Here is a 21,444-nt window from a genome sequence, read left to right on the forward strand (position 1 = left end):
GCAACATGAATGTTTTTTCGTTAAATACCTCTAGTTTGACCAATTCATATAGTGGAAAGAGTCTGTTAAAACATATTTCATGGTAAACGACCTCGAGTTTTTCATGGTTGAGGAGTGTCCTCAAGTCCCGACCCTTGATGTACCGCGAAGTTTTCGTTATGCATATGAGGTGAGGATGAAGGCTAATTCATTGGCCCAACTTCACATATTGGCTAGCATACCTGATGCTTTGGCTAAAAGGGTTGAGAAAATGGTTATTGCACTTGAGATCATGAACTCGTTGCAAGAATTGTTTGAACGTTAGTTCTCACTTTTTTAGCATAAAGGGATGGATGACAAAGACACCAGTAGTGTCAATTCCCAAGATAACCTTCAGTTAGAGAAAGCAAGTGTTGCTGACTCTGATGAAGTTCTTCGACAAGAAGTGTTCTCTGAAATGGAACTTGAAGCTTATTCAGGTTCTGATACTGATCTCACTACTCTCCAAAAGAGGAGGAAGTCTAAAGACAGTAAATGTGATTTATTGGTCTTGGAGACGTGTTTGGTAGAGAATGATGATTCTACCTGGATACTTGATTCAGGTGCTATTAACCACGTCAGTTCTTCCTACCAAGGATTTAGTTCCTGGAAAATATTGCCACAGGGAAAGTTGACTCTTCGAGTTGGTACTAGTGAGGTTGTTTCAGTTGTTGTTGTAGCCAGGCTGAAGTTATTTTTGGACAAGAAACGTTATCTATTACTAGATAATGTTTTTGTAGTTCCTCATATCAAGAGGAACTTAATCTCGGTTTCTTGTCTCATTGACAAGGTTATACCGTCTCCTTTTCTGAGAGTAAAGTGTTTATTTTCAAGAATGGTATAAAGATTAGTTTTGGTTCAATGGAAAATAACTTGTATGTACTAAGGCTGTTAGTCATAAAAGTCTTGCTTGATACTGAAATGTTCAGTACAGAGACAACTGCAAAAAGACCAAAGGTTTCTCCTAAGGAAAACGCCCATATTTGGCATCTAAGTTTAGGTCACATCAACCTCAATACAACTAAGCAATTGGTAAAATGTGGACTTCTAAAGAGTTCAGAAGAAAACTCCTTATCGGTATGTGAATCATGCCTTGATGGTAAGATGACCAAACGACCTTGTACTGGAAAAGCTTATAGAGCCAATGAAACCTTGGAGCTTATACATTCAGACCTCTGTGGTTCGATGAGTGTTAGAGCTCGACGTAGGTATGAATATTTCATCTCTTTCATAGGTGATGATTCTAGGTACGGGTATCTCTCCCTAATGCAACGTAAGTATGAAGCTCTTGACAAGTTCAAGGATTATAAGGCTGAAGTTGAAAACTTGTTAGGTAAGAAGATAAAAACACTACGATTTGATCGTGGTGGAGAGTATATGAACCTCAAATTCCAGAACTATATGATAGAACATAGAATAACGTCCCAACTCTCGGCCCCAGGTACACCTCAGAAAAATGGTTTATCAAAAAGGAGAAACAGAACCCTGTTGGACATGGTTCGGTCTATGATGAGTTATGCTCATCTTCCAGACTCGTTTTGGGGATTTGCAGTGAAGACTCCATGTTATATTTTGAATAACGTTCCCTCGAAAAGTGTTTCTGAAACACCTTTTGAGTTGTGGAGAGGCCGTAAAGATAGTTTATGCCACTTCAGGATTTGAAGATGTCCGGCCCACGTGCTTGTGACTAACCCAAAGAAGTTGGAACCGTGTTCGAAAGTTTGTCTCTTTGTAGGCTACCCCAGGGAAACGAGTGGTGGATACTTCTATGATCAAAGTCAGAACAAAGTGTTTGTGTCAAGAAATGTTATCTTCTTAGAAGAAAACCACATCAGAGGTCATAAACCACGAAGCAAGCTTGTTTTACATGAGATTTCTAGTGAGACTATTGAGGGTTCAACAAAAGTTGTTGAACAAACCGATAGATCAACAATAGTTATTGATGTTGGTTCATCTAGTCAACCATCTCAAGAGTTGAGACTGCCTCGACATAGTGGGAGAGTTATGAACCCACCGAAATGCTAAGGTTGATAGCTAAATTCAATCTTCGAGACCCCATAACATATGAAAGTTGTGGAGTGCATAAACATGGGTTTGACTGAAGCCTAAAACATCATATCTGATGATGGGGTCGAGGATCCATTGTCTTATAAGCAAGCGATGGAGGATGTTGACAAAGATGAGTGGATTAAAGCCATGAACCAGGAAATGAAGTTTATGTACTTCAATAATTTCTGGGAACTTGTGGATCAGCCTGATGGGGTAAACCTATAGGGTGTAAGTGGATCTACAAGCAAAAACGAGGTGTAGATGGAAAGGTGCAGACCTTTAAGGTTAAACTCATGACAAAGGATTATACCCAGGTCGAGGGAGTGGACTATGAAGAAAATTTCTCATCTGTTGTCATGTTGAAGTCTATCAGGATACTCCTGTCCATAGCCACATTTTATGATTATGAAATATGGAAAATGGACGTCAAGACTACCTTTCTTAATGGTAATCTTGAGAAGGCCATCTACATGGCTCAACCAGAGGGGTTCATAATTCCAGATCAAGAGCAAAAAGTTTGCAAGCTTAATAGGTCCATTTATGGGCTGAAACAAGTGTCTAGATCATGGAACATTAAATTTGACAGTGCGGTCAAATCGTTTATCTTTGATCAGAATGTTGATGAGCCTAGTATTTACAAGAAAATCGTCAACAGCTCAGTAGCTTTTCTGGTAATGTATGTGGATGATATCCTACTCATTGGGAATAATGTAGGTTTTCTGACTGACATTAAAAAGTGACTAGCCGCCTAATCCAAATGAAAGATTTGGGAGAGGCACAGTAAGTTCTAGGGATCCAGATCATTCGAAATCGTAAGAACAAGAGGTTAGCCTTGTCTCAGGCATCATACATTGATCAAATGTTGATCAGGTACAAGATGAAGGATTCCAAGAGGGGTTTATTACCCTTCAGGCATGGAATTGTTTTGTCTAAGGATCAGTATCCTAAGACACCTCAAGAGGTTGAGGAGATGAGACAGATTCTCTATGCTTTGGTTATTGGAAGCTTAATGTATGCAATGTTATGTACTAAACCTGATATTTGCTATGCAGTAGAGATTGTCAGTTGTTATCATTCCAATCCATGATTAGATCACTGGATGGCAGTCAAAACGATCCACAAGTATCTTCGTAGAACGAGAGACTACATGTTTATGTATGGAGATACGGATTTGATCCTTACAGGATACACAAACTCTGACTTTCAGACTGAAAGAGATTCTCGAAAATCGACATCAAGGTCAGTGTTCACTCTGAATGGAGGGGTTATAGTTTGGTAAAGCATCAAGCAAGGATGCATCACAGACTCCACTATGAAGCCAAATATGTAGTCGTTTGTGAAGCTGCTAAGGAGGCTATTTGTCTGAGGAAATTTCTTACAAATTTGGAAGTAGTTCCAAATATGTCTTTGTCGATCACTCTCTATTATGATAACAGCGGGGTTGTGGCAAATTCGAAGGAACCTCGGAGTCGTCGTAGAGGTAAGCATATAGAACGGAAATATCATTTGATCAAGGAGAATGTGCATCACGGTGATGTGATAGTCACAAAGATCGTGTCGGAGCACAACGTTGCTGATCCATTTACAAAGGCCCTCATGGCTAAAGTGTTCGAGGGTCATCTGGAGAGTCTAGGTCTACGGGACATGCGACATCTTGTCTAGGGAAAGTAGAAGATGATACTGGGGTATAAAGTATGCTCTAGTTTATTGTATATTGTACTTATTTTTCATGTATTATACATTAGTCTCCCAAGGCATTAGGACAAGTAGGAGATTGTTGGGATTGGTGTTCTAATTCTCTCGGAGTCTCATAGTTTGTAAACTAAACTTTGTACACATTGTTATGAATAAAATAAGAGTTATTTTATTTGCATTTACTCATATCCAATAAACAAAGATCCGTGGTTATTGTATGTAAATTTAAGCATGTATATGAGATATAAAAGTGTATCATGCCTTAAGTAATAAACCTAAAAGGTCTTTAGTATAAGGATAAAAGAGGGATACCTTATCCTGGTGACATTACGGATACGGCTCGCTTTGTGGATGTTTACAAGTGTTGTAAACTACTACAGATGGTTTGATCCTGATCATTCATGTGGAGACATGCGAGCAAAGGTGTCCTATATAAAGAGTTTGTATAAGACCAGACCACGAGATGATTAGTCTCTTTATATAACATTATTGATAATTGAGATTTACATCTCACTATAATGACCATAGGTGACATGACCTTAATTCTGAGTGTTTTGGGAACTCTTACCTTTGAAGACAGTTCTTTGATTAGTATAGGTGAGTGTGATCAGATTGCCAATTTAACAAGCCTACCTTTCTGGGGATTTGTCTGATTGGAGAGTTAGGAACTCAGTTACACAAAACATAATTCATTCCTTCCCCGGAGCAGGGATAAGTAGATAGATTGCTCCCTAAAAGGCTGATTACGGGTCTTAAACATAGTGGCCATATCCTCACTTTGGAAGAGAGAACCCAGTCATAGAAGAACTATGACTTATTGTTCATTAGAGGAATCAGTGGTACTTAAGGAGTTAGATGTAACTACAGAGGCAAAACGGTAAATTGGTCCAACTGTACTTACGAGCGATCTGTGAAGGGTTATGGCACTATTGATTGGTTGACATGGATAAGAAATGTATCTGTAGTGTGCAGTTGTCGGTCTTTAATGGAGTGCCCGACAGTTAATAGATGGTGGATCCCATGACTAAAGAGTTTAATCAGTTATTCACGTACCGTTGGAGCTTCAAACTACAGGTCCATAAGGTTCCCTTGGTAGCTCAATAGATTCAAGTTGAGAATCAGTTCTTGGGGTTAGTTTGAAATTTCAAATTAACAAGAGAAAATTTGAATATATATGATAAAATCGGTGTGATGTATGAGATACATCAAGTGGAGGAATTAATGTAAATATGATTTACATTAAGTACCATAAAATAGAAAGAAAAAAAAAACTATGGTTTGTATGTTTCATGAGATGAAATATTAAAACTATGGGTTATAAATATAATATGGTAAGTTGGTTATCATATTTATTTATAATATATTGTTATATGATCATTAATTTCTTTTTCTCTAATAACCGATTGAGTGGGAGGTTGTTGGTGGTTTTATGGTAACCGTGAGATAAAAGGAAAATTTTTTTCCTAAAATTAGAAGTTACTTCATTTTGGAAAGTTACTCACGGATAAGCTATCAAGTGAAAGAGTTTCACTAAGCAATAGCTGGCAGAGACTAAACAATCATGTACCTTTGACTATACGATAATTCATCAACTGATCGTAACTAAATGATCGTGTGGTTAAGTCTATACGATAAGCTGCCATTTACTATACGATCGGGCACATCGTCTATACAATAGATTGTGTTATCTCCCACTTGCTCGATCATCTACACGATCGTTGTGCTCCAGTCTCTTCCTTCAGTTTCTAGATTCACACACCGAGAATACCAAGGTAACCATTGTGGTGATGTCCTCACTCACTTCGTGAACGAGTGTGACTCAATTGGTTTCGAGGAGTTCTTGGTCGTTCGTTGTGTTCGTGTTGTTGATCATGTTGTTCCCGTTGTGGCTTTCATTTATTGTTGTCTTGGACACTTGCAGACTGATCGAGGGATTTGTGAAGAATGTTTCTTCAAAGGTATGCATACTCTAACCCTTGACACACTTGTTAGTATGCTGTAATTTCGTGTTATGCATGACCAATTAGTTTCCGTTCTTGTACTATAATTGATTGTGTACAACTCGAATGAAATTTGGAATGATCCTATCGCTGCTCATGGAAATTCTCATGCTTGATTTCCTTCAATTAAACCCACCATCAAGAGTTTTTTATATAAAACCATTCAAATCACAATTATGTAAAATCCGGTTCCAATCTACATTTTCATAAATCCAACTCATATAAAACTAACGAGAGTTACGAAGTCATGGTCTAATCAGTTTTGAAATAATAGTCAAATAAAACAGATTATGCCATCACATTTCATAAATTATAGCATATTATCATACATAAATATTTTTTACATCAAAACATTAAAAAAATAAACAATTCACGGTCACTGGCATGAGCTCCTCGGGTTATAAGCTTTTCCAACCTCAATTTGACTTTAAATAAAGTTCCAAGGTTACTAGACACTCACAAGAGGTCAAATTAACTCTAAACATCTCTTAATGATTCAATGTGACCAAGTAAACTCAATTTAATACCTTAACACTCACATTTTGCTCCTTAAGTCCATTTTTTTTCAAATTATTCAAAATGGCCCCAAAATCACTTAAAAATCCAAATTTACTCATTTTAGGGTCAAAATATAAAGAAAATTCTAATTAGGCTTAAAAAATGCTCATCAACACCCAAAATACTAAAAACCAAGCAATTGGACACCAACAATGGGTGTGGGCATTGGCTGTGGGAGTGGGCAGGCGAGGCTGGGTGTGCAAGGTGGGTGGCAAGTGTGCTAATGAGCATACCAGGTGGGTGGCACTACTATTACCCTATTCGAGAAAACCGTTATTTCACTTTAACCCAATCTTATCCCTAATTCAAGCAAAATTAGTACATACTTCCTTCATGAAATATGTTAAGAAACCTTTTAACTAACTAACCTCAAAATTTCAGCCCTTAACTCATCTTCTATAACTCAGAATCTCTCCAAAACTGCACCTTGTTCGGATTTTCCAGTTTTAAGGACAATCTTCTTTATCTTCATGATTTCTCCACTTTTCCGACTTCAAATTACTTCAGCAGCCCCAACCTAAACTCCCAACTTAAGCTTCAATTTCGTTCAAACATCATGAAAATGGCACGAGTGAATTAGAAGAACTAACCTTCCAAAAATACCCTTCATGTGCAGACATATTCTGCCTTTTCTTCATCCAATCATTTTGAAACAGCTAGTTGCTTGCTTGCTCTTTCACGTCGTTTTTCCTCATTTTTTTCTTATCCTTTTCAGCATTAAATGACTTATAAAGTTAAAATATTTTTAATTTTATGAAAATAATCCAAAAATGGATTTTCAAACCCAAATACTTCTCATCCTCACTCGCGGCTCACTTGTTTCACCTACTAAGTTTTATTTTTTCTTTCTTCCTAACACTTAGCCAATCATAACTCGTATTCATTAGCTAATTGTCCGATCATGACAAATTACTCCAACAATCAATAATGTTACTAAGTTACTAAATAAATAAAAAAATACTTACATTGTAAAGTAATTTCCAACTACTAACTTCAACATTTAACAACAAAACATGCTTATGTCATCTAATCCAAATGATTCATTTAGGTAAATTCTAAACTCACCTATTTGAGTTAATTCTAAGAATAGATTAAAGGAAAAATAACAAGGTCTTACACCAACTATAAACTAAATCCTTCTCAGGCTAGTAAGAGGGTAAGACCTTATTGTTCAAGATCCAGAATCAACCCTTAATGGAGCAATTCATCTACTTAGCATAAAGATGGGAATGAATGAATTTCATCTTGTGTATCTATGTTCCCAACAACCTACTTGGACAAATCCTTAAAATGGTAGGTTTCTTAAATCAACAATATTGGTCACTCTTACCCATACACATCAAAGGACTGCTCTCATGAACAGAAGTTCATAACTCACTCAGAATTGAGGTCAAGTTATTAATGGTCATCCTATGAAATATTAATATCTTCAGTCAACGGTGTTATAAAGAGAGATTAATCCTTTTGCATATTGGTCTTATACAAACTCTTTATATAAAATAACCTCACTTGCATGTCTCCACATGAGCCATTTAGATCACATCGTCTGTAATACTTACAACACTTGTAACATTCACAAAGTGGGTTGTATCTGTAGTGTCATCAGGATAAGACACCTAACCTTATCCATATACTACAGACCATTTAAGTTACTGTTTGAACATGATCCACCTATATGTTTACTACATATGTAACATCCTAAAATTTTCAGGTAATTTTCATTAAATTTTCTTAAAATATTTGAGCTTATTTTGATAAATTGAGGCTAAGAAATTAATTTGGAGGTAATATAATTAATTTAAATGATATTTGTAAAGATTTGAAATTTTTAATTCAATTTAAGGAAAATTGAATTAATTTATTTAGGAGAAATTTTGGTTTAAAACTTTTATTCCTTTTTAATTTTGGAATTTAGATCCAAAATTGAATTAATGAACTAAGAGAGAAAATTGCCTTATTTTATTTGGCTAAGGATTAAGGATTTTAAGAGATATGGAGATTTGAATTCTTAAAGAAATTTAAAATTGGATTTTGGAATTAATAAAAAATTATAAAATTTAACCGGGAAAAGGGAATTTGGAATTTAAGAGGGAAAATGAAATTGAATAAGAAGTAAAAAAAAAAAAAAAAGAAAAGGAAAAGGAAAAAAAAAAGGGAATTTAATCCCCCTCCCTCTCTCTTTCTCGGTACACGCAAACACCCCCAAATCTGATTTCTCTTTCCCACTCACTCCGTAAACCGAGTTAGCTTGGAAGTGACAATGGATCAAGCCACACTTTGGGTTTTAATCTGAGTTTCATTATCGATAATTTGCTTGGAGAATGATATTTGGACTTGCAATTTAAGTTAAGTGATTTTCTACTAGGACCCCTTGAGTTGGACACTCAAGTTAAGTAAAAATGTTAATTGAATGGTACCATAAAAGCATGCTAATGATTGAATGAATGATTTACCAAGCTATGTAATTTCAAGCTGCACTATAAGTATGTTGGAACGCCATGGACTATGACATTATGTTTAAGCCTCTTTGACTGTTATGTGCATGCTAGGCTAAGGGGATGACTGTTAAATGTCGGGCTATGTACATGAACCTTTAGGGTAACCATCTATGATTAATTTGTGTTCCTACGGGATATTATCTATGCCATTACCATGTTCGGTGATCCTTCGGGACCACTACTTATGCTATGTTTTATGGACCTTCGGGTCCACTATTTTATACCTACGTCATGTCATGCTATGATATGATATGTACATTTTGTCAAGTTAGATAGGATTAACAAATCACTCAAATGGTCCCAATAGAGGATCACTTAGTGAGTATTTCATACTCATCATTTCTTATATTATGTTTTTCAGGTAAGGATAGGAATAGATCAGCGAGTGACGAGAGAGACCCGTGACCGTGCCGTATTGGACAAGAAAATTGCTTTTGCTTTTTCTATGTTTTTAAGCTATTTAAATGTTTTGATTTAAAACTCGATGTTAGGTTGAAAATTTTATCCATCCGAATACTGTTTTTTTCACTGTTGTTTTTTCAGGGACCCCGAACAAAAGTTTTATTTATTTTTCTATTTTTGGTTTAATAAAATGATTTGAAGTTGTCATTCCTATTTTAATAAATTTTACCCCAATGGTTAAAGTGTTTGGATTTTAAACATGAAATTATGAAGTAATAACCCTTGTTAGAAATCTCGAAAAGTCGGATCGTTACAACATACATGTTCAAGTTATATAAAATAATATTGAATCTTAATTTACATATATACAATTCATTTTATGTCATCTAATTCAGTAGATGGTTCACCTGCAAGAAACGCCACCTGCTGACTTCAACCCTAGTCCCAAGAGAATGTCATTTCTCCCTTGAAAAAGTATATAGGAACCAAAATTGTTCGGAGAAGGAAGATTAAGAGGTGGAGCTTGCTTGAACTAGGTGCAAAAGTATGTGCTTTCAGTGATTTGTGATTACCATTTTGCCATTTTGATTCTTTTGCAATTACACCTCCAACCAAAGCATAGACACTACCTTAACACATATTTTTTAGTTGAAAACTTAAAGTTGTATATGGTTCATTAGCATGTTATGTTATTAATTTGTTTGTGTTTGTAACGTAGGTTTGGTAGAGGAAATTGGAAACTCATCTTAAATAGCTATAGTGATATATTTGATGAAAGAACAGAGGTAAGCAAGCTTTATAATGCCTTTTGTCCATTCAATGTCCATGCCTTTTTCTGAAAAATATGGGGAGAGACATGACCGACATAAATCTTAGTCTTCAACTCCTTTTGGGTCATCCTTTCATAGACAAAGAGATTCTCTACAACATTGTGCAAGCATTATTTTTCTCCTTAGAACTCAAGACACGGTAGTACAACCTATAGAACAAATCATGTACAAGTAAGATCGTAAACATTGTGCGAGCATTATTTGTTTTCCTTTTTATTGTGAATCCATTGTTTTGATACTTTATTGATTTGGGGCTTGCTTCCCCTATGAATTTCATAAATGAAATTAAAGTTGGATGACATCTTTGTTAGCTAGGTAGTTGACAGATCCAATTTTGGAGGTCGATTAGGTAGACAATCTATTTCAACAATATATCCAATTAATCTTTCAAGTTTCTTGACTGATAATCTAATCAGACCCCAATATTAATTGTTACCATCTGATCAAGCGAAGAATCTAATAACAAGTTAATAGTTTAGGACAAGTCATGAAGCACCACCATCACACTCAAAATAACTAATCCAAGTGATTTAGGGCTGAGGAAAGAAGAAATTGCAGTTGACATTTCGAGAAGCCTAAATGAAAATTAGGCCAAAGTTTAAGAATCAATGAATATTGGTCTTTTATTTGCATCAACTTCATGTAAAATTACTTTCGCTACTCTCTTTTTCTCAATTTGATTTTCTATGGTCAGAAATCTTCTCGTTCTTGTTACTCGCTCTCCTAAAAAATGCAGCTTGAGCTCTGAGAAGACTCTATTGAAGAAAAAGATGTAGACTGAAAAAAAGAAGTCCACCTCGAAGATTTTGGAAAAGTTTCTCCCAAGATTAGATTAAAAAAAAAGTTGCATATCGAAGAAGAAGAAGGAAGAAGCTAAAAATTATCGTTTTGGTAATTTCACCCAAAAAAAAAACAAAAAGAAAATAAGCCATTGACACCATTTCCTCTAGAGAGTTGTTATCCACAGAGACAGTCTCAACTCATAATCTTACATACATCATTTTCTGCAAATATTCATGTTTCAATTCCTCCATCTACAAACTTTATCTAACCCACAACAATCAACAGGAAATAGGAGGTGAATGATGAACCAGAACTACTACTAAACATGAAGACAGAACACCCACAAAAAAAGTTTCACAAAGTTCATCAAATTCAGGATTTTACACCAGAGATATTAAATTAGAGGTAGTAGTTAATTACTAACTTGTTCATCAAAATGAAACCAGTTCTGTTCATCAAAATGAAACCAGTTCAGGACTTGCAAATTGGATATAGTTCCATGGCAAATCTAATGATCAAAAATAACTTTTATTTAGCTATTATCCCAGCCTACTTACCTTGAAATTCAGGAGCAAATCGTTGGAATTGATTCGACTTCTATCGAATTTAAAGAAACTCAAAATGTCAGCAGACTAGATAGCCGACTTAGCATACAAAGTAAAATTAATTCACAGTAAGAAGAAGAAGGTCACTGCAAAAAGACTCAATTTAAATCGAGATATTGAAGAACAAGAGGAGAAAAACCCTAAAAATTTAGGTATTGCATTACTCCAATTCCTTAACAACCTTAATTCCCATGCTATTGGCAGTGCCGATAATGGACTTACAAATGGATTCTAGTGGCATGTACTGGCAATAAGGGTCAGATTGCTTGACTTTGGCGATCTCATAAATGTGCTTGACGGAGAGCGTGGAGGCGACTACATGGCCTGGGCGGCTGCTCCCAGATTCGATCCCGGCAGCTTTCTTCAGGTACCAAGTGACCGATGGTGACTTGACGGTGAACTCGAAGGTGTTGTCCTTGAAAGCCGTAATGGTGACGGCCATGGGTGTGTCAGGCTTGTACTTTTGAGTCCGGGCATTGAAATCCTTGCAGAAGGCCATCAGATTCAGTCGGTATTGACCCAGTGCCGGACCCACCGGTGGCGCAGGGCGAGCTCCACCAGCAGGGACGGTGAGCCTGATGGTGGCAGCGACGGGTCGTCTGGTTAGAATCTCTTTCAAGGTGGCCATAATGTTCGCCGGAACTTCGTTTCCTTGTGGAATCGATGCAGGAAATGGTAAAAGAGGGTTTATATTCCTTTTTATATATATAACCGATTCGGTTCAGATGAAGCAACTTCTTTGTTTTATATTTGAACCAAAGGCAGAACCAAAATCGGTCGGCCTTAAACAATTAATCTAATTTGCCATTTAAATTCTTTAAAAAATAAATCAGTTTATACCCTAAATTTTGGATTGTATTGACTAAAATCTTCGGTTATTTTCAAATATAGTAAAATAAAGTAAAATATTTACAAAAATAATAAAATGTCCCTATCTATATTATGGATAGATGATGACATTTCACTATATTCAAAAATATTTTCAACATTTTTTCATTTAAAACAATTTTCTAAAATAATTCTTAAACTATTGATCGTATAATTTAAATCCTCAACTTTTATATTATTTTACACTCTTTCGAATTTCATTTGAAACTTATATTTGTATCAATCAAACTCATAAATGATCATTAAGTGAAACAATTTAAACAATTGATCAGTTACACCTATCTCCATGCAGCCCATCATTTATCCCATAGGAGATTGTTAAGTGAAAATTTTGGACCAATCACAAATTGCTACGTCATTTACCAAATTAATAATTAAGTTGTAAATCATCAAATTTGAGACTAATTAAAGGTTGACATATGTCCCAAATTGAGGTCGAATACATGAATTGACAAGATGACACCACTTGTTCTCATCCTAACCATTGGATTGGATGAAATTAATTTGATCCAATTTGATATTATAATTTAGGCTAAGATCCAATTGAACACAAAAATAGACTTAACTTGACCCAAATTTCAAAGAAGGCACAAACCCAATTAATTGGGTCTAGGTTTATGGACCAACCAAGTCCAAACCCACAAAACTCACGTGAGAGCTTTAAAATAGAGGATTCTCTTCATTTATGGGCTCATAAATTTTAGACTCCATAGAGCCCAGCAAGAATTCTCTATAATTAGAATACTCATTGACTCATAAAAGCTGACCACATTTGAAGACTAAAGTTCTTTAAAGATATAAGCATTCTTCCAAAACTCTAACTTCAAGAATATCCACACACTCCGCTTCCATACATCAAACGTACGTATCCAACCAAGTGAGAATCAGAAGATTAAGTACTAAAGATCAAACCACATCTGCATCAAATCTATATCAACACAAGTTCAACTCACTATAAGAAAAATAGCTTTAAGTGATGAATAAAATATGTTGCTAAAAGCAAAAAAAATACCGCTAAAAGTATTAGCAACGTATAGAGGCACGTCGCTGTGAATGTCGCGATAGTCGCATAGTCGAAAGTTCCAGTGACATACTCATTGCATGCCACTAAAACGTGTCTTTTACTGATGCTAACGCGTTCCTAAAAGCGTACTTTTAGCAACACCACGTTTTGTTGCTATTTGTGTTATTCAGTGACATTAAAGATTCATCTCTAAAAGTTAAGTTTTAGCAACATATAAGATTGTTGCTAAATGTGGATCAATGGTAATTATAAGTATCTTTTGCAATATATGTAAGCGTCGGTAAAAGTATTTCATTAACTAAAAAAATAATATTCAATTTAATATATAAACCTGATATCATTAGTATAAAACCAAGTTATAATGTCAGCCGAAAACCAACATTATAGAGGTATTGATCGACATTGAAGAAGGTTGACTAGCAAATATTTATATGGATATAATAAAAGTAACAAGATATTTATACACACAACTTTCAACAAATACGACAAGCTATAATTAACTCTTTCGCTTCAACAAAAGTAATATAATTATTCGTCCCTCCACAAGTTATAGTCAACTTTTAAAGATTAAAAAAATTGGTAACTATAATAAGTACTTTAAAATTACTTGTTTGACCCTAAATAATGGTCTTTTTTTAGCTTAAAGACTTCAAGAAATCTCATCGTCAGTTTCACCACACCTAGCTATTTTCTAATGAAGTCGTTGGCTTCACCACACTTAATATAGTATTCGAATAAGTCTGAAATAAATCCAAAGCTTCAAACAAAAGCTTCAAATGTTAGGAACAATTATAAAACAATTAAAATTAGTCACAACTCCAATAAAAACCTCTCTTCCAACATAGTTCAGAGAACTTAGTCCAATAATCTTCATTAAACTATAATAATGTTCAAAGGAGATGTTCATACCAAATTCAATAGAAACCATAAACAATTAAATAGAAAACTACCTATCAAGCCAAGGAAGTAAACCTAATTGAAAGAAAAACTTATAACAACCATTTTCACTTAATAAAATATATAAACATAAACCAAAAAACTTATAAACACAAAATTCATAAGTAGAATGGTTCTTGAATAAGTCATATGAGATGACCATCCAGTGATCCATAAAATTATTTTTTTATTATCTACTTTTTATCGATGGTTTTAAAAACAATGTCAAATTTTGAGGGGAAAAACGTAACTTTTGAAAACTTGTTTTTGTTTTTAGAATTTGGCTAAAAATTCGATCATTGTACTTAAGAAATATGCAAATCATTGTAAGAAACGAAGCAGAAATGAGCTTAATTTTCAAAAACAAAAAACAAAAAATGAAATGGTTATTAAATGCGACCTTATTGTTTAGTTCAATTTATGTACAACAAACTGCAAAGTAGCCTCCATGGTTCAATTTTTATTTTGGAAGAAAATCAAAACGATCTGTAAAAACTTCTAATTTTGAAAATATGTTTCTCCACAATATAGTACATATTGATAATTTCTTGTTGACATCATTTTTAGTATATAAACTCTATACATGATTCCAACGGAAATTGAAGCTACATTTTATGAGTGGTAGCACAACATATTACAACATAAACTTAAGCTACATTTGATGTGTAATCCACGAAATATATTATATTTCTTCAGAAGCCTCATGCGAATACTGATCTTCCAAGAAGAACATCAAGCCCAAAGGTCGATCATCTAAGAAGATCAACAAGCTCAAATGTCGATTATCCAAGAATATCATCAAGTCCAAAGGCCAATCACCAAAAAGATCAACAAGTCTAAAGGTCGATCATCCAAGACGATCATCAAGCCCAAAGGCCGATCGTCCAAGAAGGTCAACAAGCCTAAAGGTTGATCATCCAAGAAGATCAACCAGTTTAAAGATTAAATTTTATCTTGAAAACATCAAAGGATTATGTATTAGAGATTTAGATTAGGTATTAGAGATTTTACTTGCTATACTGAAATTAATACAAATGCAAAAGTTAAAATTTCACGAAGCAAGTTTCTTTGTAAACCTCTTGCAAACAAATTGGCACGTCCAGTAGGACATTTCTACCTCTCATCTCTCTCGTTATCCAAATCAACAAATGGTACCAAAGAAAGTTGCATCCAAAGCAACTACTACAAGCAGCTCCTATACGAGACTTGTCACCCAGAGTCACTCGAAGAGGATCTTGCATGAGCGAGAACAAGGCTCTGTCATTGTGGAGAAAATCTAGGAACAGTTGATAGAATTTCCTAAAGGGTGGGAACATCGTCAGAGAAAATCCCTTCTTCGACAACCCTACTCCTTCTTCCGATCAATCAGAGAAAGAATCACACTTTAATGTAGTGTCTGTCATGATGGCTGACGTAACAGATGAGTCAGCCATGGCAGAGATGGAGAGAAAGATAAATCTTTTAATGAAAGTCATTGAGGAGCGAGATCATGAAATCATTGCCTTAAGAGTTCAAATACAGGCTTGAGAAACTGCTAAGATGAGTCAAACTCCAACAACCAAAACCAATGATAAAGGAAAGATTGTTTTACATGAAATTCAGTTGCAACAATCTACCTCTGATGCTTCCCTATTAGTTTAGTAACTGCATGATATGATTACAAACTTCATAAGGGCTCAGTACGAAGGTGAAGGAAACTGGTGAAGGTACTTGTGTGGAAACGTGGAATCGGTTCCAATTTTATTTTGTTTTGTTTTTTTACAAAATCACAATATTTTACCGAATAGAACAAAATTATGCATTATAAGATTTAAATTACAACATACTAAAAACACAATAATTAAGGAAGAAGAATGCTTACCTTTGAAGCCACTCTTCTCCGCGAATTCCCTTGATTCGGAATCAAGAACCCTTCATTTTGGATCTCGATCTCCAAAAATTTCCAGCAAAACAAATGGCCACAACCAAGCGGTCAACCTCTATATTCTCTTGGGAATGAGAATCCAAGAGTTATAGGCTCTGCAACTTTGGAAGAGGGAAAGAGTTTTTAGAGGGGGAGAAAAAGAAAAATTTTTCTTTTCTGTGTGATCTTTGGAGAAAAAAATAGAGAGAAAATCTCTGCATCAAAATGCAGGAGAAAAAACAACAACTCATAACCCTCTACACCTCGTGATGGAAAAGAGAGAAAATAGGTAGGGAGTTATTCATAACTCCCTCAATTAATTTAATTCAAAATTTAATTTAATTTAATGATAAATATATATAAATATAATAACTAACTTATTATATGTATATATATATAACTATATGTTATATCAAATATAACATATAACTTATCGCTTTTATATTGTATCAAATATAATATAACCTATAGTTTGTATTTCTTTCAATTAATCATGGTTTTTAGTATAAATCTCATTTATACTAAATTATATTAATCTCATCCATATAAATAGTATTTGAATCACATTCAAATATTTAATTTCTCTCAAATAAACTTTATATTATAATGTATCAAATACATTATATCAATTATATTGCATATAATTAAATTAATTAATTACATCCCTATTGAGCCACAGATGGGATCTTATGGACCCGTAGATTGAAGCTCTAATGGTACTTGAATAATTAATTAAACTCTTTAATTATATTACCCAACATTCATTAATGTTGGTCACTCCACTAAAGGCGGATAATTGTACTCTTCGCACTACAAATAAATTTATGTGTTCAGTGGATATAACCAGTCAACAATGCAATGACCCTTCACAAATTACTCGTAAGTACAATTAGGCCAAAATCACCATTTTGCCCCTGTAGTTACATCTAACTCCTTAAGTACCACTGATCTCTCTAATGAATAATAAGTCATAGTCCTGAACAATAAGTCATAGTTCAATTATGACCAATTCCCTCTCGGGCCAAGAGAGGGTGTGGCTAAATTGTTCAAGCCCCGGAATCAACCCTTAATGAAACAGTTTATCTACTTACCCGACATCTAGGAAGGAGTGAATTCTGTCTTCTGTAGCTGTGTTCCCAACTCTCCAATCAGATGAATTCCCAAAATGGTAGGCATATTAAGTTGAAAAACTGGAAAATCTCACCCATACAAATCAAAGGACCCTTCGTAGGCTCCACAATTTACTCAGAATTGAGGTCATGTTACCTATGGTCATCCTGGTGGAACGTAAGTCTCTATTATTAATGGTGTTATATAATGAGACTAGTCATTTTGTGGTCTGATCTTATTCAAACTTCTTGTATAGGATACCCCCTCACATGTCTCCACATGAATGATCAGGATCAGATCATTTGTAGCACTTCACAACACTTGTAACATCTACAAAGTGGGTCGAATCCGTAGTGTCACTAGGATAAGGTACCCAACTTTATCCATCTACTACAGACCGTTTAAATTATATTCTTAATTTTCTTAATTGTTCCACCTTGATTTGATCTAATCTGATCGAAATATCTTAATTGTTATATTCAATGCATTTTCAACTTCAGCCTTAAATTCTTTGAACTTTTCAAAGGATCTAGACTTTTGTTGCATTAAATAAATATACTCATACCTCGAATAATCATCAGTAAAGGTGATGAAATATTCAAACCCTCATCTTGCTTTTATATTCATCAGACTAGAGATCTAAATATACAAGCTCTAAGGGTTCTTTGGCCCTATGACCTTTTTTAGTAAAAGATCTTTTAGTCATTTTACCTTCAAGGCATGGCTCATACACAGGTAAAAAAATTTCTTCTAACTCGCTTAGAAGTTCATTCTTTATCAATCTCTCAATCCTATTGAGATTGATGTACCCTAATCTAACAGTCTTAACATATAAAGATTGTTTTCCAGCTTAAAAGAACAAATATTAATACCGTTTTTTGAAATAAGCCCTTTATTTACAGAGAATTTAATACAATAAAATTGTTCTAACAAACACTTTACAGAATTTAAGTTCCTTTCCAGACCATAAATAACATACACGTTTTCAAGTAAAACATATTTATTCTGTAAAGTCAGCTGGAGTCCTCCCACTGCCACAGCTGAGACGACCTGCCCAGTTCTAACATGCATTGTCATCTCCCTAACTTCCAGTTGCCGTCAGAAACTAATTCCCTGAAATGAAGAACAAATATGGTTAGTGACACTTGAATCAATTGTTCAAATAGAATCATCATTCTCCACTAAACAGGTCTCCAATACAAGTAAATCATATTTACCTTGCTTGGCCTTATTCTTTTTTGCCAAATATTTAGGACAGTTCCTCTTCCAATATCCCTCGTGGTTACAATGGAAACATATGCCCTTTGCAACCTTGGCCTTCTTGCCCTTCTGGGCAGCAGCTGGTGGGTTAACTTTCCCCTTTCCACCTTTTTTCTTCTTCCACTTTTTATGCTGGAAGAAGAAGATACAAACTTAGTTGCAGAGGACGATCCTCTGTAGAACTTCTTTGAGGATAAGGCAACATTTGTCTCTCCCTTTTGTTATTTATTTTTCCATCAAGAACTGAAAAGTCTAAAGCTCATTGAGCAAGGTGGTCAGCTTATAGTCAATATTGTTCATAACAACATTGCTATGGAATTGTAGGAAACTTTCAAATAAAGATTCCAAAATGAAGCTAGCCTAACTGGCTTCATCAATGACAGACTCATTCATCTCTGCCACGTTAAAGTGGACTATCATGTTGAGAACATGTTCTCTAACATATGTCCCTTCTTGCATACGGGCATTGAAGATGTGTTTAAAAGTGTCGTGCCTGAGTTGTGCAAATAGTTGTCCGAACATCCCCCACAGGGACTCCATGATCTCATGGGCAGTGATCATGGGCTCATGCTTCTTAGTCAAGACTTCTAAAAGGCTTGCAAAGATATACACTCGGGCTTTCTCGTTTGCCCGTGTCTAGTGCTCGTATGCCTCTCGAATATTTCGAGTGGCATTTGGAGCAGGAATAGGAGGACAATCCTTCATTAGGAAAAAATGGAGGTCATCGATGAACAGTATAGTGTTGATCGTGTTTTTCCAAGTTGTATAATTTTCACTCGTTAGTTTGTGGACAATGAGCAGATTTAAAGTCGCGGAAGTCATAATTTAACAAATTACTGAAACCATACAAATTATTTATATTAGTATATATTGCATTAACCCATTTAGAAAAATCAATCAATTTTAGCAAAATAATCTAATGCACCCTAAGTGACATCTATTTTGCAATGATGCTTCAGTGAGATAGGACAAAAGCCACCATAGGGTGATTAGGTGCCCCTTCACTAAAATGAGACCATCTCAACCAATAGACAAAATAACTCTTTGTTACTGTAAATATCAGTCACCATTGTACGGTACATAAATAGTTAAACCCACTTAACATTTCTTGTAAGTGTAACTCCTCATTTTAGATTATACTGTTCTGCCCAAATGAGCCAACTGTAGGGAAAAATCGGTTGGAGCAAAAACTAAAGTTACCCTCATCCATTTATGGAGTTTGAATAAAGCATCATGCAAAATGTCATCCGTAGGGGGACACTCAAGGTGACTCGAGGCTGAGCATGAAAATTTACTTCAAACTAATGAGAAAGACCGAGGGATTAGTTGACACTTGTCCCACTCCTACTTACTATAAATGCTCTCTCCATTCACCTCGGTATTGGTTTATACAAACACCATCTGTAGGGGGACACTCAAGGTGCCTCGGGGCCGAGTATAGATCTCACAGTGTGAACATTTAGGGAGAAACGTGATAAAGTATCATATACCCCATTTGTTTAATTTGCCCAAAAGTAACATTTACTTTTGATAATTAAACAACTTTGATTAATGTTTATTAAACATTTTAATAAACTTTAATCAAACATTGCATGCTTGTAACAAATCTATCTAATTCACCTTTCCAAGTAAGTTTTCAGGTAGGGATGTTACATTTCTGTCAGCTTAAATACCATAGCTTACACAGAAAAACCTTATACAAAAGGTCCCTAATAGATACATTTGTTACAAATCTAATCTTTTAATTAAGAATCAATTTAATCTTATTAAACCGATTAAAAGATCAAACTTAAATTTCTAATCTTATTAGAAAATTGATCTCAGGTCTATATGAATCATATTTTAAAACAATTTTAAAGAATGATTTTAACCTAAGGTTTGCATACAATTTTGAATTATTGATTTTAATTATAATTTATTTAATTATGACTTTTATAAAATAAATGAAATTAATTAAAACCATACATTGCATGTGAAAGCATACTTAGGTAAAATTATAACAATTATAGATTACCCTAAAGATGTGATATGCTTCATGCAATTCCATTTCATTACTAGCATACATAACATTTATATACTAAAGTAATAAAATAAAAAATAACATACATCCAAACATAAATTCATACACTATATTATAACTCTTATAATATAATTGATGCATGTATATGTTATTAATGCATGCATGCATATATTATAACATTTATACTATATGATGCACGAGTATGCTATATTAATCAAATCATGTAATTATATATATCATAATACTTATAATATAAATGATGCATGAAATTAAATGTATAACTTATGGTGGGATTTAATACTATATGAGATACAATATGACATATATATTTAAATAAAAATCATATATCAAATGCATAATTAATAAAAAAAAATATTGGACCAGGATTGAACACTTAAACAATTAATTAAATTAATATAAGGGTTATATTAATTTAATTAATCGAAATAACTATCTATTACATAAATAAATAAACAATGGGTTCAAAACAAGCGAAGGTGGGCCTTGAACCGCTTGAACCGAACCACCTAACCTTCGAACCGGATCCAAACCCCTTGAACTGACAGAACTGCAAGTGAACCAAATGAGTCATGAACCGAATCGGACAAGAACCAATTTTTTCTTTCCATCTCGGAGCGTTACAATGCTATAGAAAGAACCAAGCATTGTTCTTCTTCGCGTAATTGCAACACTAGGACACAACATTGCAACGCTGTGGTACAGTCTCCACTGTACATTTGTGTTCTCCATCGTTTCTCCGCCGAATTTGGTCTTGATTTCTCCAGATCTCAACCATTAAAGTTTCAAAAGTTATAAAAAATGCCTCTGAATTTTACACTTTGTGTTAAAAATGTCTCTGAAGTTC

General features: G+C 34.5%; 1 protein-coding gene across 1 annotated transcript; it reads right to left on the bottom strand.

Moving 5' to 3' along the window:
• Window positions 1–11,345: 11,345 nt before the first annotated feature.
• LOC120088580 (54S ribosomal protein L19, mitochondrial) lies at window positions 11,346–12,133 on the bottom strand. The gene has a single exon (XM_039045976.1). It carries the CDS (start codon window positions 12,064–12,066, stop codon window positions 11,599–11,601), a length of 468 nt encoding a protein of 155 aa, XP_038901904.1. The 5' UTR covers window positions 12,067–12,133; the 3' UTR covers window positions 11,346–11,598.
• Between the last annotated feature and the right edge of the window lie 9,311 nt (window positions 12,134–21,444).

This window comes from Benincasa hispida, chromosome 10, assembly GCF_009727055.1.
Source record: "Benincasa hispida cultivar B227 chromosome 10, ASM972705v1, whole genome shotgun sequence".
NCBI lineage: Eukaryota > Viridiplantae > Streptophyta > Magnoliopsida > Cucurbitales > Cucurbitaceae > Benincasa > Benincasa hispida.

Bases quoted from the DNA above. Each gene is read 5' to 3' on its own strand.
- LOC120088580 (XM_039045976.1), bottom strand. From the start codon at position 12,066: ATGGCCACCTTGAAAGAGATTCTAACCAGACGACCCGTCGCTGCCACC.